We start from the raw sequence: 17515 nt of genomic DNA, 5'->3' as shown, positions 1-17515 counted from the left end.
GACAAAGGAAAAGGATAATGCATTAAGACCAGTGTAACTTATTCCAGGAATGCACGACTGCTTTGTTATCACATTTACAGAAAAAAGGAGAAAAAAAATAATTTCAACAGATGCATTCGACGAAATCCAACCCCATTCTAATCAGAAAAACCACAACAACAACCTGTTTTGCCAATTAAGAACAGAAGGGATAAACTTGATAAAGGATTTATCAAGGGGTGCCTGGGTGGCTTAGTCAATTGAGTGCCCAACTCTTGATTTTGGCTTGTATCATGATCTCAGGGTGGTGTGATGGAGCCCCATACTGGTCTCCACTCTGGGTGTGGAGCCTACTTGGGATTCTCTCTCTCCCTTGCCCTCTGCCTGCCCCACCCAACTGTTCTCTCTCTTAAAAAAAAAAGAAAGAAAAGAAAAAAGGAAAAAAAGGATATATCTAAAATAACCTAAAATAACATAACACTCAATGGTAAAATATCAAACATGTTTCTTCTAAGGCTGGGAATAAGACAAAGATATCCTCTATAATCAGACAAGGATATCCTCTACAATCAATTCTGTTGTACATTACAGAGCTAGGAGATATTAACCACTAAGTAAACTGTTTTAAAATATATAAAGATTGGAAAGGATCAGGCTAAATATTTTTATTCATAGATGATATTATTGCATAATCTTTTGGAATGATGGAAATGTTCTCTACCTTGATTAAGGTGGTAGTTCCAAATATATATATGTATGTATATACATATATATACATAAGTACATACATATATACATAAATATATACACACACATATATATACATATATATGTATGTATATGTAAAAAGTTACTTAGTATACACTTAAGATTTAAGTATAAGATTTAAGATTTAAGTATAAGATTTAAGTATACACTTAAGATATATATGTATGTATATGTAAAAAGTTACTTAGTATACACTTAAGATTTAAGTATAAGATTTAAGATTTAAGTATACACTTAAGATATATACATATATATGTATATGTAAAAAGTTACTTAGTATATACTTAAGATTTATGCACTCAGGTAAATTACACCTCAAAATTTAAAAATCTAGCAAAAATGCACTGATGAAATTGCCTAAATGGCTTTTTAAAAATTAACTCGGGGCACCTGAGTGGCTCAGTGGGTTAAAGCCTCTGCTTTTGGCTCAGGTCATGATCCTGGGGTCCTGGGATTGAGTCCCACATCGGGCTCTCTGCTCAGTGGGGGGTCTGCTTCCTCCTCTCTCTGCCTGCCTCTCTGCCTACTTGTGATCTTGGTCTGCCAAATAAATAAAATCTTTAAAATAAAAAAAAATAAATAAATAAACTCAATGAAGCAAGACAGACAAAATGTCGCTTGAGACTGATATTGGGCACATGGGACTTTGTTTTCTCTACTTTTGTATATACTAGAAATTTCCCAAAATGGAAAATTAAAAAGATAAAATAAAAATTTTAAACACAGGGGCGCCTGGGTGGCTCAGTGGTTTGGGCTGCTGCCTTCGGCTCGGGTCATGATCTCAGGGTCCTGGGATCGAGCCCCGCATCGGGCTCCCTGCTCCGCAGGAAGCCTGCTTCCCTCTCTCTCTCTGCCTGCCTCTCTGCCTACTTGTGATCTCTGTCTGTCAAATAAATAAATAAAATCTTAAAAAAAAAAAAATTTTAAACACATTTTAAAATTCACCATCATTATTTTGAATGTTAAATAAAAGTCTTACCTTTCCTTCTGTTGCTTTTTTTGTTGATGAAATTTCCTTCATTAGTTTGGGAATTTCCCTGTCAAATTTGAGAAAATTCTTTAGACTTCTAAGGTGTTACTCTTTACAGAAAAATTCTAAGATTATAAAATACACTTTCATGAACTTAGTGCCTAAAAAATATGGAATAAAAATTAAAATGGGTTCACATACTCTAACACAACTGCAATATGCCGATGTCGAATTCTGACCCAGAGGTCATCATCTTCTTCAAGGATTGCCTCCTTTTCTTTCCCATCTGTTTTGTATCTACAAGTAGACAGAAATATAAATCTTTTGGATTATCCCCCACCAAAAGTGGAAGAAACATTTTTACAAACAATAATTTTAAGACAGAGCTCAAGAAATCGAACAATAGACACATTCAATCCAGTATTTTAGGATGACAGTGAATACCTACTCAAAACTAAGGCATATTGCTTGCTATTCTTACATTAGAAATCAAAGTGCTATGTCTACCAAGACATTTTTGCTTTCAAATGTTAGAGTTTAGCTCAGCAAAATGTTGTTTTATGAAACAAATATCCAACATTCTACAATCAACTCTAAGAACAAGACTAAATTTGTATTAATATCTTCTAATTGCTTCAAATACTATTTCAATGTGTTCATAACCATCAGTGCAACTATCAAATATGCATTAAGAAAAGAACAGAAATGTCACCTCCAAATGTAGGCTATTAAATACTGAAGGTGTTGCAAAGTTAACATTTTCATAAACATGTATCCAAGTAAGTAAATTCATAAACATGTATCATCTGTTTCTATATTCTTCTCTAATCTTATAACCACACCTCCTTTGAAGAATGGGAAAGGAAATGAGAGAAAACTAATGCAGTGATAAAAATTGTGATTGCTTTAATGAGTACTATTGAAGTAAGCAATTCAAGGGGTTCAAGAAATTACTCAAAATGGGCTTCCTGCCTCCCCATATGTTATTTCTCTCTTCCCTTTTTATGCAGAGACTCCTTTCATCTGTAGAGCTAGGGAGATTCAATCACCCTTGGAACTGTCAATCTCCTGAGCCAAGATTAGAAAGGACAGCTTTAAACTTTCCCAGCTCTAGATCAGATTAGCTCTAAATGTAGATTTCTACTGTATGAATACAATCACTTCTGTAACTCCCCAAATTACAGGCCCCACCTATAAAACCATTTACATATGCAGTCTTAAGTGCAGATACCCAAAGGTACAATGATTGTGCTTAAACAGAACAAACTAAGGACAGAAGCAGCCCATTTGCCATTTAAAATGCCACTGTACTTACACAACATCTTTAACCTTTGATTTATAAACAAAGATTAGGGCAGCAAGCCTAACAATACTTAAAAAAGACAACCCCATTTTAAGACTACATTTAAAGAGATCATCAAGATAAAAAATGGAATATGGATACTTAGAATTTCCTGCATTGTACTATTTCCATTAGCAACTGTAATAGAGCACAAACCATAGGGAGTTCAATCTTCCATTTTAGTCTTATCTCTGGATTTCTCTGATTCATAATAGGGATTATTGCTGGTTTTTGTTTAAAGCCTTTCCCTTAAGCAGGCTCCACACCCAGTGTGGACAAAATATTTATCTCTCTGGGTGTGCCTGGGTGGCTTAGTCATTAAAGTATCTGCCTTCAACTCAGGTCAAGATCCCAGGGTCATGGGATCAAGCCCCGCATCTTTGCATCAGGCTCTCTGCTCAGCAGGGAGCCTGCTTCCTCCTCTCTTTCTGCCTGTTTTCTCTGCCTACTTGTGATCTCTGTTTGTCAAATAAATAAATAAAATCTTTAAAAAAAAATTTTATATATATATATATATATATATATATATATATATATATATATATATCTATCTATCTATCTCAGGGCACCTGGATGGCTCAGTCCATTAAAATGTCCAAAATTCTTGATTTTGGTTCAGGTCAGATCAAGTCCCATCTTGGGGGCCGTGCTGGATGTGGAGCCTATTTAAGATTCTCTCCCTCTTTTTGCCCCTCCCTCCCAAAATTAAGTAATTAAATAAAATATTAATCTCCCTTTAAGCCCCTCATTGCAATGGCTCTGTAATGGGCATGGATTCTACTTAAAAAGAAAAAAAAAATTATTTCCCTAGGTTTGCTGGCAAGGAAAGCAAGGTTTAATTTTTTTAAGAGTAAGGGAGAGACTTATTAAGTGTCCATCAGTTTAATTTTTTTTTCTTTTCTAGTTCAATACTTTTCTAAATCTCTTGAGCAATGCAGGTTTAGAAACCTAAAGGACAAGACAGGTAAACAGTATCTCTTCTGAAAATTCTGAATAAACTGCTTGAAACTATTTTTGTATTAGAAAAACTGTAATACTGATTTCTCCATGTCACTAGTCATTAATATAAATTACAGAGAAAAATTCAGAAGCCAGGATTTGACCAGAATGCAAATAAACATACAATAGAAAATACATAAATACAATACATACAGTAGAAAAAAGATTTTTTAATTAAAATCACTAAGTTAATTTGAACATAAAATTTCAGAAAACTAAGTTTCCTTTTTACCACTGTGCTTAAACAGTAAATCGTAGATGAAAAATGCCAATTTGTACTTAGAGATTATGATATCAAAATGTAAATATAAACATATATGTACACCTGTATACCCTCATAATGATTCACAATAATACAGTAAAATAGTTCCCTGATAGAAAAGCTATATCACTTTTCATTTAGCTTTCTATTTGGCATTACTTTTAAAGTAAATATGCTTATACCAGAGTTAACAGGTACCAAATTAGTAACATTATGCCTATTCTCAATAGTAAACCTATTCAGTTTTCTAGTCTTCTAATCTTCTTAAATACATTATATTGACAAGTCATACACACAGAACCTTTTTTGTATGTGATCTGGAATAATTATGGCCTAAAAAGTTTGAATATGATTTCCACTTCAATAAATATATAGTAGTTGGCCTGGTATTTACTCTGAACATAAGCAAAAAGTCCAAATTCTACTTGTTTAAATGTAGCTTTGTTATACACATAGTTAAGGAAGCAACTACACCAAAAAAGCTTCAAAGCAGTCAAATTACCCATTAACTTACAAGGTCCAGATATTTTTAATACATTCTGATTACAGGGTAAGAGAATGATAAAGTTTCTGAATATCAAAGTTACAGGGGCTTTAGATTTCTGGTGCCTAAATGAATCATTAAATGCTCAAATCCTATATATCCTGTTTGTATATGCCCTTTATATGCCCTTCAAGTTATACTTGCTTGTATGTATCATTCTCAATTGGCAGTAGATCATATGCCATTGCCTGAAAGGTCAGTTCATGCAGGACAGTGGACACAGGATCAAAGCCACGATCAATTATTATGAGCTGGGAATGAGTTTTACCCTGGAATAACAAGATAAAATTATCTTCAGAAACTTCAATTTCTTTGTGTGAACACCTTGTTAATATCTCAGAAAACAAAAGCAAACTTTTCCTAAGTTCTGTCTCATTCTTAAGAATGTGAAGTTCTATTAAAATGGAAAAATCGGAGTGGCACAGTAAGGGGAAAAAACAAGACTACAAAAACAAAAGCTTTCATAATTAGATTAAGGGGCTATATACAATAAAACAATATTGTGAAAACTCATTTTTAAAAAAGTAACATTTGCCCTGCACTAAAATTCATTTTCTTAGGAATTCAGCTCCATAAACTAAAACTGATAGAAATTATGAACAGCAGTTACTACTAAGAATCTAAGCACATGTGCTAAGCAAAAAATAAGTAATTAAATTATCATAGCAACCCTGTGAGGCAGTATTATTATCTGCATTTGATGAGGGTATTAAGCTTAAAATTCAGTAACTTGCCCAAATTACACAGCTAGTAAGTGGCAGAATGGAGATTCCAATCCAGGTCAGTTTCACTCCATGCCTGTGCTCTTAACTGTTATACTATTAAAAAGACTATACTGATGCCAACGAAGATGGCAAATCAAAATGAAAGTCTTGTTATTAATTTACAAACATCACTAATCATTAAACAGTGAATAATAGTTCTGGGAAAGGTATTGTTATTATCAGTATCTTTGATACTTCATTTCAGAAAGTAATAAATTCTTTGGGTTATTATTTAAAGCAGTAAGAAGTAACTATAACTCCATGCAAGTGATAAATCACTAAGTTCTCCTCCTGAGACTAATACTACACTATAGGTTAACTTGAATTTAATTAAAATCTTAGAAGAAAAAAAAATAACTACAACTCATTAGACAAACATTTCCTATTTATTTACATATATGAGACACAGGTAAATTACATGAAATAGACCTTTAAAAAAATGTTTAATTAACTGTTTACTCATTTAAACCTTGAGCCAGTATGGTACAGTGGTTAAAAGCACATACTCTGGAATCACACAGATCCAAGTCTTGACCATTATCTTGCTGTAAGACTTTGGACAAACTGTTTAACCTGTTAGTATCTCAGTATTCTCGTTTGTAAAACAAAATAAAACTAGAACTTCTGCTGTGTAATATTATTGTAAGATTTAATGTAATAACACCATAATACATTTAGTAACTAGCACTTAGTAAGCCTTCAATATATCTAAGTTGTAAGTACTCAAAAACACAAACAGGAAAAAGACAGTGCAATATAAGTGTTATATCAAGGCTTGGGGTTATGACAATATGTGGAAGGAAGTATCATTTGACCTGAGGAGCATTCAGGAAATGCTTCTGAAAGGAGGTGACACTTCATCATGTCTTTAAGTGAAGGAAAAGTATCAAGTGTTTGAAGGAAAAATGGAAAGGACAATTTTTGTGTGTGTGTGCCTTTTGTCTTTTTTTTTACATTGAAATTATGAAGGACAAAAGGATATTTACTAACATACTGATCATATATCTCTTCCCTCATTCAACATACTTTACTGACTATTACATTACTATGCTATATACCGAGCCACTGTCTTCTTAACTATAACCAGAATGGCTTTCACCAGACCTCTAGTAACTTTTAAAGTTCTAAACTAACATTACATCTAAGCTTACACCCACTCATTCCAGTGCAGTTGTCTGTGAATTTCCCTTTTTCATTATGCCTCTGCCAAAGAATCTGGTTATCTAAGCAATAATGTCCCTCTTCTATAATACTGTACTTGTGCTTTAAGCTAAAGAGTCTATTCCTATGTGGTGCATTCCAAGATTCCAGTTAGAAAAAGTTTAAGCCCCTGCCTACATTCCCATTACATGCTATGTATTATTCTTTTCATTCCACTTATTAAATAACACTGTATCAGTGGTTCCCTTGCCCATCTCCTCTTAGTTCTAACTTAGCAACAATTTCTTCCACTCATTTCATATGGGTCCCTAGCCCCCTAGCCCCACCTCCTTCCGTCTCCTCAGATTCTTCATTCTCTAACCCAAGCCTAAATGCAGTAGTCTCCAAATCCCAATCTTAGTCTCTGATTATATTATCTTCATAAGATAACAACTGCTGCCATTTATTAAATTCCTATATGTGCCAGAAACATTATTTCACCTAATCTTCACACCAACCAAGCAAGCTATACATTTATTTCATCCATTTTATAGATGAAAATACAACTGAAAGTAGATAATTTGTGCAAAGTCAGACCTAGTAATAATAACTGTGTTTATTGTTTACTCAGTAGTAAGCATCATTATGAGAACTTTAACAGTAAAAACTCATTTAACCCTCTCTCTACTTTAAAAAAGATATTCTTATTTTTACAGATAAAAAACCTTAGGAAATTACATAAGAAGTTACATAATTTAACCAAAGTGACGTATCTATGAATTAAATGGCAAAGCCAGGATTTGGATACAGTGCTCACTTCAAAACCTGTATCTTCCCCACAAAACCACACTATTAAGCTTTCAGCTATCATCTACGTTAATGATTCCCAAATCAGTACTGGAAAATGAACACTAGTTTTTGTTGTTGTTGTTTATGAAGAAATAAGACAGACTTTGTGCATAATCACTATTTGCCTTTTATACACTACCTTTATTAGGCTCTTTTCATCAATCTTGTAGTAGTTTTCAAGTTTTTTTTCAACAAGCTGGGCAAGCTTACTGGCGTTATCTAGAGGTTTACTGAAAGTGGAAAAAATGTTCAAACAATTATCTTTCTTTCAAAACATGTTATAATATCATAAAGCTGAATTCTAAAATTAAACAACACAATTTATTAATTTAAAAGAGTTTATAAACAGAGTTCAGATAATAATATATCAAATATAATGTTATACCAATTTGTCTGGATTTTACAAATGTAGACCTTATCATATGTACTTAAGACTTTCTTAATGTAAAAAAAATAATATAAATAAAATTGCAGTTCCCTTTATTCCCTTCCCAATTCCTAGGTTTCTCCTCTACCTCTATCCAACGCCCAATGGCAACCACTATCATGAATTTGGTGTGTATTCTTCCTGTTAATGCTGTTATATATATTTACTATTTTATAAATGTTTAATAGTATATGTTCTATATATGATTGAGATCTATCTATGTTGACATACATCAGATTAATTCATTGTATTCCATCATATAATTATACTGGATTTCATGCATTCATTCCCTTAAAGATAGACATTTTTAAAAAAGATTTTATTTATTTGACAGAGATCACAAGTAGGCAGAGAAGCAGGCAGGGGCGGGGGCAAGCTCCCTGCTGAGCAGACAGCCAGATTCAGGGCTCGATCCCAGGACCCTGGGATCTTGACCTGAGCCGAAGGCAGAGGCTTTAACCCACTGAGCCACCCAGGTGCCTCTAAAGATAGACATTTAAGTCATTCTTAATTTCATACTATTTCAAACAACCCTGAAACAATTATCTTTGTAAATAAGTCTCCACGTACGTTTTTCTACATCTAAAAGTATAATTGCTGAGTCATAAAGTATATATTTTTTACATTTTTAGATATTAGCATATTACTCTCCAAATTAGTTGACCTATTATCCTTCCTCCTAGCAGTGAGATTTCCTAATGTGTTCTCTAACATCTAATCAGATTTCAAATATAATCTTTTGCATAAAATTTTTATATCACTCTCTACTAAAATGATAAAATCACAGTCTAAATTACATCTTCATGACCAGTTACATTTGTGTTGCTTTTGAGTCTACAAGAAAAATGCTGGGAAAGGCTCCTCAATTAGCACACCAATCTCAAAAACGGAAGGTTGTGAGGGATTCAAAGTTAAAAGACTCTTTAGGTTTACTACCTTAAAAATAAATAAAGCAGCAACTACATATAACAATTTATTACACATTTTGCTTTAAAATGTTTTCAAGGGGAAGTAATTTTCTGTTTGAATTACACTTTAACAATCCATAAGATATAACTGGATTATTCTATAACTATTGTAGTAATTCAAGACAGGTCCATTGGTGAGCTTTTAAATTATTAATTGGTTATATTTACTCATCCTGAACAGAGCCAACACCAAGAGCAGAAACTTGAACAGCAACTGAACTCTAGCAGAAGATAAACCACTTAGCTCTATTCCCTGAGTTCAGAATGTAATTAGTTTATCACCTATAAGAAAAAGAATGTTTTCAGGGCGCCTGGGTGGCTCAGTGGGTTAAGTCTCTGCCTTCGGCTCAGGTCATAGTCTCAGGCCTGAGACTCTCGGGCTCTCTGCTCATCAGGGAGCCTGCTTCACCCTCTCTTTCTCTGCCTGCCTCTCTGCCTACCTGTGATTTCTCTCTCTGTGTCAAATAAATAAAATTAAAAAAAAAATGTTTTTAATATCTGATGTATGTATGAGTAGAGCTTATTAGGTAGCATCTGAATTAAGGAGATTTGTTATATTTTTCTAAGTAATTAACAGATCTTTTTAAGAGTAATGTAACTTAAAGTATCACACTGAACAGTTCAGCCAACTAACCTGACCAATGCCAATGTTTAAATTAAAGAAAATTCTAAAAGAGAAATGAGCGACAATGCTTATTAGTTGTACCATTGTATATTTACTATTATCATTTTATTGGTGCCATTCACTATTCTGAATGCTTTACAGAGTTCATAGATAAGGAAGCTGAGGGCAAAAGGGCTACACAGCTAGCAATTAGCAGAGATTAAAATCCAAGCTGGTTACATACAAAACAGATGACTCTCAGAACATAATGTTGAACGAAGAGGCCAGAAAAAAAAATATCATATGACTCCATTTTCACCAAGTTCGACATCATGCAAACCAAAAATATGTGTTAGAAGTCAGGATAGCAGTGACTTTTGGGGAGGAGGAAGGGGGTGGTCATCAAGGGGGATCGTGAGTAGAACCTCTGAGATGCCATGTATGTTCTATTTCTTGACCTTGATGGGGTTAGTGGGATATGTTCACTTTGGAATGATTTATCAAGCCATACACATATAATTTATGCAATTTACACTAAATTTTATTTTTAAAAAGCAAATAAATAAAGGTACATAGTATTAAAGTGAAACTTCATCTCTTAAAAAGAAAAAACAGTAATCTATTTAAAATGGCCACTGGAATTAGATACTATAAATACTTTGAGGGACACTTCGGTGATTCAGTTGGTTTGGTGTGTCTGCCTTCAGCTTGGTCATGATCCCAGGGTCCTGGGATGGAGTCCCACATTCAGACTCCTTGCTTGGGGGGAGCTTGCTTCTCCGTCTGCTTGCCACTCCCCTTGCTTGTGCTCTCCCTCTCCGACAAATAAATACATACATACTTCAACACTAAAACCACTATTCAGATAATATGGCCATTCAAATTCGGTGAAAATTTAATAGAACATTAATTTTAAGACTGTATTCTCTATATGGCAATAGAGACATTTCCTAAACGTTCCTTAAACCCATGAAAAAGTATTTGTAAATCATATCAAAATAATTTTTAAAAAGAGTTTATTTATTTATTTGACAGAAAGAGAAATCACAAGTAGGCAGAGAGGCAGGCAGAGAAAGATGGGGAAGCAGGCTCCCTGCTGAGCAGAGAGCCCAGTGCAGGGATCGATCCCAGGACACTGAGATCATGACCTGAGCTGGAGGCAGAAGCTTAATCCACTGAGCCACCCAGGTGCCCCATACTAAATTTAAGCACTGAAATTTAGTAACAGAGGCTATAAGTTGCTCTGAAATTTCAATCTTAAACTTTATTTTTAAAATTTTTAAAAAAGATTTTCTTTCTTTATTTGAAAGAGCAAGCGAGCACAGGTAGGCAAGAGCATTAGATAGAGGGAGAGGAGAAGCAGGCTCCCCGCTGAGCAGAGAGCCCTGGGGCTCGATCCTAGGACCTGGAGATCATGACCTGAGTCAAAGGCAGATGCTTAACCAACTGAGCCACCCAGGCACCCCTCAACCTTAAACTTTAAATCTTCTATATATACAGCATAATTCTACATGGACAATAAACTGCAAACCAATAAACATAAGCACAGAGACATTACCTACCTCTACACTGGAGACCAAGGAAGCATAACAGTGTTTTTTACCTTTTAAGTGTTTTTTAAGTGTTTTTTAAGCATAATAGTGTTTTTTACCTTTTATATCTTACTCCAGGATTTTCATCCAGGGTAGCACACACTGTAACTATCTGCTCAGCCATTGCTTCCATAACGGCATCTTTTCCATTTGCATTACTAGGGTCTGGACTGTAACAGTAATAGAATGCATCTGGTACATCAAGAGTATAAACCTAAGTTAGGCCAAGAAAAAAAAAAAAAGGTCAAACTGTTGTTAATTTGGTGATGTAATGAAAAAAAAATCAATCAAGGAAAATGCAGCTATTATTTGGAAATCAAAAGAAATTACTTGCACTAACCACGCTGATTCCTGAGACCACTGTGTCTTTACCTTAATCAACTCTCATTTTCTCTCTGTCCTCTTGATTTCATCCTTATTTCTTTTCTCACTCTCTCATTTTCTCCTTAGTCTACCTCTCTCCTTCAGTTCTTGTTTCATATATAGATTGTACTGTTTGTTTTTTCACTACCTGTGCAACAGATGAAGGAATGTGAGGTAGTCAAACTAAAATAAAAATCTAATACCTGGCACAAATACAACAAAGACAAAACTGGTCTATATATTTGACATACATTAAAAATCTTAATCTATTAGAGAATAACCTAGAACCTTTCCATAATTGAGATGTTTCTTTAATTCTTTAGCTTATACTCTTCATGTCTTTAAAATAGAAACATATTTTCCAAAATCACAGTATTGTGCCAGACATAGTAATTGGTCTAATCACAGATATAATGAAACCTCAAAGACACAGTCATTCAACTAACAAAAGCATTTACTTATGTATAAAGAACTGGATTAGAGATTTACTATTATTGTGTTATTCGAAGAGTACAAAAGAAGAAGTTCTCTAATGGGGGTTGGAAGTTCTCTATTAAACTTATTTTTCTTTTTCTTTTTAAACAAAATATGTTAGCATATTTTGTAGCAATTCCTCTTAGCCTAGGATAACGTATTGAGTGAGTGTAAAAATAGGTATGTAATAAATATTATAGGTCAACTACTGAAATATGAATAACCCTCCTTGTGAAAGTTTCCTTTCACTGTACAGTCATTCATCTCTCTGAACCTAACACATAACCAAGAGCAACAGGCTGAACGCAGAATGAGAGTTAGCCATAACTAATCCACTTCTGTCTGTGTTGCTCAAAGTTTTGGCTGTTGTATTAACTTCCAAAAAGCACTCCTTAGAGTACACTATAACACAATGGTAGATAATATCTGTTCAAAAATACTGCCCTGGGAAGACATGAACAGACATTTCTGCAAAGAAGACATGCAAATGGCCAACAGACACATGAAAAAGTGCTCAACATCTTGGCATCAGGGAAACAAAAATCAGCCACAATGTGATACCACCTTACACCAGTCAGAATGGCTAAAATTAGCAAGTCAGGAAACAACAGATGTTGGGGAAGATATGGAGAAAGGGGAACCCTCTACACTGTTCGTGGGAATGCAAGATGGTGCAGCCACTCTGGACAACTTAAAAAGTTGAAAATAGAGCTATTCTACGACCCGGCAATTGCACTACTGGGTATTTACCACAAAGATACAAACGTAGTGATCCGAAGGTGCATGTGCAACCCAGTGTTTACAGCAGCAATGTCCACAATAGCCAAATTATGGAAAGAGCCCAGATGTCCATAGACAGATGAATGGATAAAGAAGATATCGTATATAGATACAGTGGAACATTATGCAGCCATCAGAAATAAAATCTTGCCATTTGCAATGATGTGGATGGAACTAGAGGGGAGGGAGTAAGCTAAGTGAAATAAGTCAGTCAGAGAAAGATAATTATATATGATCTCACTGATATGTGGAGTTTGAGAAACGAGACAGAGGATCATAGGGGAAGAGAGGAAAAAGTGAAACAAGATGAAACCAGAGAGAAAAACCATAAGAGGCTTTTTTTAAAAAATAAATTTTAAATTTTTTATTAACATATAATGTATTATTAGCCCCAGGGGTACAGGTCTGTGAATCGCCAGGTTTACACACTGCATAGCACACACCTTCCCCAGTGTCCATAACCCAACCACCCTCTCCCTAATCCCCTCCCCCCAACAACCCAGACTCTCAATCTCTGGAAACAAACTGAGGGTTGCTAGAGTGGAGGGGGGTAGGTGGGGTGGGGTGGCTGGATGACGGACACTGGGGAGGGTATGTGCTATGGTGAGCACTGTGAATTGTGTAAGACTGATGAATGACAGACCTGTGCTCCCAAAACAAATAATATATTATATAGTAATTAAAAAAAAAAACCTTACTGGCCTGGGGTACCTAGGTAGCTCAATCAATTAAGAGTCCGACTTGATTTGGCTCAAGTCATGACCTCAGGGTTGTGAGATCAAGCCCTGGGCTGGGCTCTGCACTGGGTGTAGAGCCTCCTTCAGATTCTCTCCCTCTCCCACCCCAACACCCTTGCTCTTTAACTCTCCTCTCTATCTCTATTCTTAACAAAAAATACTGCCCTTTCCTAAAGGGCCTCTCACTCACTGGAGTCAGCCTTGGCTATGGTCATTGTAATGTGAATAGAAGTGACATGTGCTACTCCCCCTCAAAAGCTTTAAAAGTCATTCTGCATACATGGGTGGGGGAAGCCATTGTGTGACTCCACCATTTCTCTTTTCCCTCTGCTATGTCCCAGACAAGGGCTGTTCCTTCAGCCTCAGTGCTGGAATGAAGATATACAGAGCAAAGCCCCAGGCAAACCATAATGGACAATAACATGAATGAGAAATAAACTTGGTTGTTGTTAATATACTGAGATTTAAGGAGCTGTTACCACAGTTTAAATTAATCTAAACTACCTAATATTCCAATGAACCCAAGAGAAATTTGGAGTTGGTTTTCATTCTACCCTCAAATTTTTTCCATTTTCTTCCTTTTCCTCTTCTCCACTTTCCATCACCACCATTACATGTTCCTTTAAACTATTACCAAATACTTTCTTCAACTTTATGACCCATAATCAGCTCCTTAAATAAAGACTTTCTCAGGGTGCCTGGGTGGCTCAGCAGGTTAGAGCCTCTGCCTTCGGCTCAGGTCGTGATCCCAGGGTCCTGGGATGGAGTTCCACATCGGGCTCTCTGCTTGGCGGGGAGCCTGCTTCCTCCTCTCTCTCTGCCTGCCTCTCTGCCTACTTGTGATCTCTGTCAAATAAATAAATAAAATCTTAAAAAAAAATTAAAAAATACTTTCTCCATCTCCATCTATTTTTCTTGCTAATCTATAACTGGCTTAGCTCTATTTCTACGTAGACACACTCTAGTACCCTCTATACTAACTACACCAGATTCTTTGTACTCCCTAAGGTCCACTGTAATGAAACTCCCCTATATTATTGAATGCTTTCCATCTAACTGCTTTAATGTGTATGTGATAGCACTAATTATCTTAAACCCTCTGAGAGGGAAAGAGAGAGGTTTCTTTAATCTCTGACTCAAATTCAAGAGTGAATCAACCTCCTTCCTCTCCATGCAACCTCTAAATGTGCTTAACATCCAGCTTTTCTTTGGAGCACTATCATACCTGATTTTGACAATCTCTCCTCAGTGATTTCCTGACTTGTACTTTTCCTTAAAGACATTAGGAGGAGTTCCATGGTCTTCTGTATCAGTGCATTTTCCACCACTATTCTTGGTGGGACCTGGAGCCTCCTACAACACAGTCCCAACCTACCTTAGAGATAGACTTATCTATTGTATCTTCACTCCTTATAATCTGTACTACTGCTGTTTCCCTGCACTTTTCTGCTTCTGTATCTTTGCATTCAGGCTATTTTCACTTTCCTCTTCTTTCCCTCTTCATTACTACCTTATGAAATTCTATCCATTCATTAAATATTTTCTCATTCTCCTAGTATGAATTAATCTCTCTTTTCTTGTGGTAGACTGTGAGCTGCCTCCCCCCAAACCACTCTTCCCTTAATTTTCAGTAACCATACCAATTCTTTGGAGGAAGCAGCTACATATGCCTACATAAAAGACTACATTTATACATTTAAGTATACCCACATGACTAAATTTTAGCCAACAAGACATAAATGAAATCTATATATTTCCTTTTTTCTCTCTTTCACCCGGCTTCCTCAAATAAAGATAAAATGATTCTACAGTTACCTTGGACCATGAGGGTCATGCCTAGAGTAGGCCCTTGACAATTCTGTAGAGCCAGCATACCAGCCATACATAACCCATTTCCTGACTTCTTTTACATTAGGAAAAAATAAATTTCTATCTTGTTTAAGCTACTGAAAGTAAATTTTTCTATTCTATGCAGTTAAACCTAATCTTAATTGATATCTTTTTGAAGATGTATAAATTCTTTGGATTTCTATTATAGCACTTGTGTGTGTGTAGGGCATATACCATGCCCAGTAGAGCAAACCACTTGGCATCTAGCAGATGATGTCCATTGCACAAGATCTTGATAAATGTTCATATATGCCTACACTCATAGCTCAAACCACTTAGTTGTATTTAATTTATACCTTCACTCATAAATGAACAAGAGTTCAAAATATTTTCACTATAATTTCTCCGTAACAGTTAAATTTACTAAGTAAACCCTCGGAAGATATTTATCAAGGAAATAAAGGCAAAACTTGATAAGGGAATAAAAAAGTAGACAGGACCTTAAATAATCACAACATTTTGCAAAGACCAGTAAGAAGACTCTCATGAGATTTCTCTATATAGACAAAGACAAGTTATTTCCATCAACAATCAGATTGGTTAGAAAGCTACACAAATCTCTCCTTCAAATACAGCAACTGCAGAATTTTAATGAATTCTGAGACTAAAACTATATTTACCATTTGTACAGCAGATGCTCTGGATATGCTTGTAATATTTCTCATACTACCATTTATATCCCACATCATTTAGGAAGCCTATTTCACCCTACATTAACCTTACATATCACATTCAAAGGAATAGGTCTAAGGTAACCTTTGGAAACAGTCTAATGTTAAACAGGTATCTTAAAATTTTATGATTTGGATTTTAATTTTTCTTTGCCCAAAACAGCAACAGCTTAAAGGAAAAAACCCTTTTCTAGGACCTTCCTGTCTTTTAATATATTGACCTTATAGTTCCAAACAACAGTGAGCTATTACAATTCTATGAAATGCTAGAATCCAAATACAGAGAACAGAGCACATCAGAGCTGAGCAATGTACTAGCTGTTTGATTTGGAGCAAGCTACTTAACTTTTTTGATTTCCCCATCTTTAAAATGAAGATAGGATTACTATCTATTCATAGAACTATTATGAGAATTTACATGAATATATTTATTGAAAACAGGAAAGAGTCTGGCACATGGAGAATACGATGTAGGTATTTCCTATCACCATTATTATTATTAATTGAAGGCTTATAACTATTCCAATGTCAAAATGAACTTTAAAAGTTAAAAATTTCATAAATTAAGATAACCTCTATAATGTTATAGAAAATATTTATTGATGAACATTTGTTTTAATATCACAAATGGTCACAGAAGCTAAAACGATTTCTTTTGAGTCAAAAGAAAGACTGCTCAAAAGCAGTCAAAAGACTGCTCAAAATCTTTTGATTTCATAATCTAACAGTGCTGTAAAACTTGACATACACAGCACTTAGCAACAGCCATGAAATTTAAGCTCCACTTTCATGTTCTCTTCCAATTTATGCTCATATCCTTTCCCTTATCATGAGAAATGATTATTTGTGGATTGTTCAAAATCACCAAATACACATACTAAAATCTATTATGAACTAAAATTAAAAATAAAAAGAGAAAGTACCTGAGACTCGAGTGGAATGAAGGAAATATTTATTTCTTTACATCTTCTTATTGACTTGGAACAAGAAGCTTTAATTTTGTTAAAGAGACTATCAGGGCAAACTGAGAGAGAGGAAGAAAAATCAAAACATGTAACTCCATCTAAATTTTTATTCTTTTGAATAAATCATTTAAACATCCAAGAATATTTATTTTTTACATATAAATTAGTGACTTTTACAAAGTAATTTACTAAGAGGATGAGATAATATGCAAATATTCTTCTTCCCTTTACAGAGCAGATATTCTAGCCAAGAGGGCTGTAATAGAAATTCCATTTTCTCCATTCATAGGCACCATAAGCTAAGATTATTTCCTTAAACTGATGTTTACGCAGTAAACTAAAATTATCAGGACAGAAAATCAGGTCCAAACCCATGACTTAATAAACTTTTACAGGACTTTCAGAACTTGTTAGGAATTTATACTAC

The 17515-nt window shown here is 34.8% G+C and overlaps 1 protein-coding gene across 2 annotated transcripts in view; it reads right to left on the bottom strand.

Moving 5' to 3' along the window:
• The window catches only part of STXBP3 (syntaxin binding protein 3), a 62616-nt gene that overhangs the window by 22633 nt on the left and 22468 nt on the right, over positions 1–17515 (bottom strand). For both annotated transcript variants that reach the window (XM_059135668.1, XM_059135667.1), the window contains exons 6-11: positions 17047–17147; positions 11268–11422; positions 7757–7847; positions 5009–5133; positions 1919–2014; positions 1727–1784 (exon numbers count right to left, since the gene is read on the bottom strand). In XM_059135668.1, coding sequence (XP_058991651.1) covers positions 1727–1784; positions 1919–2014; positions 5009–5133; positions 7757–7847; positions 11268–11422; positions 17047–17147 — 626 coding nt within the window. The remainder of the gene's footprint in view (positions 1–1726; positions 1785–1918; positions 2015–5008; positions 5134–7756; positions 7848–11267; positions 11423–17046; positions 17148–17515) is intronic.

Source organism: Mustela lutreola, chromosome 10 (genome assembly GCF_030435805.1).
Source record: "Mustela lutreola isolate mMusLut2 chromosome 10, mMusLut2.pri, whole genome shotgun sequence".
Taxonomy (NCBI): domain Eukaryota; kingdom Metazoa; phylum Chordata; class Mammalia; order Carnivora; family Mustelidae; genus Mustela; species Mustela lutreola.
Note: the sequence above shows the minus strand (reverse complement) of the source record. Positions and strands in the feature narration are given on the sequence as shown.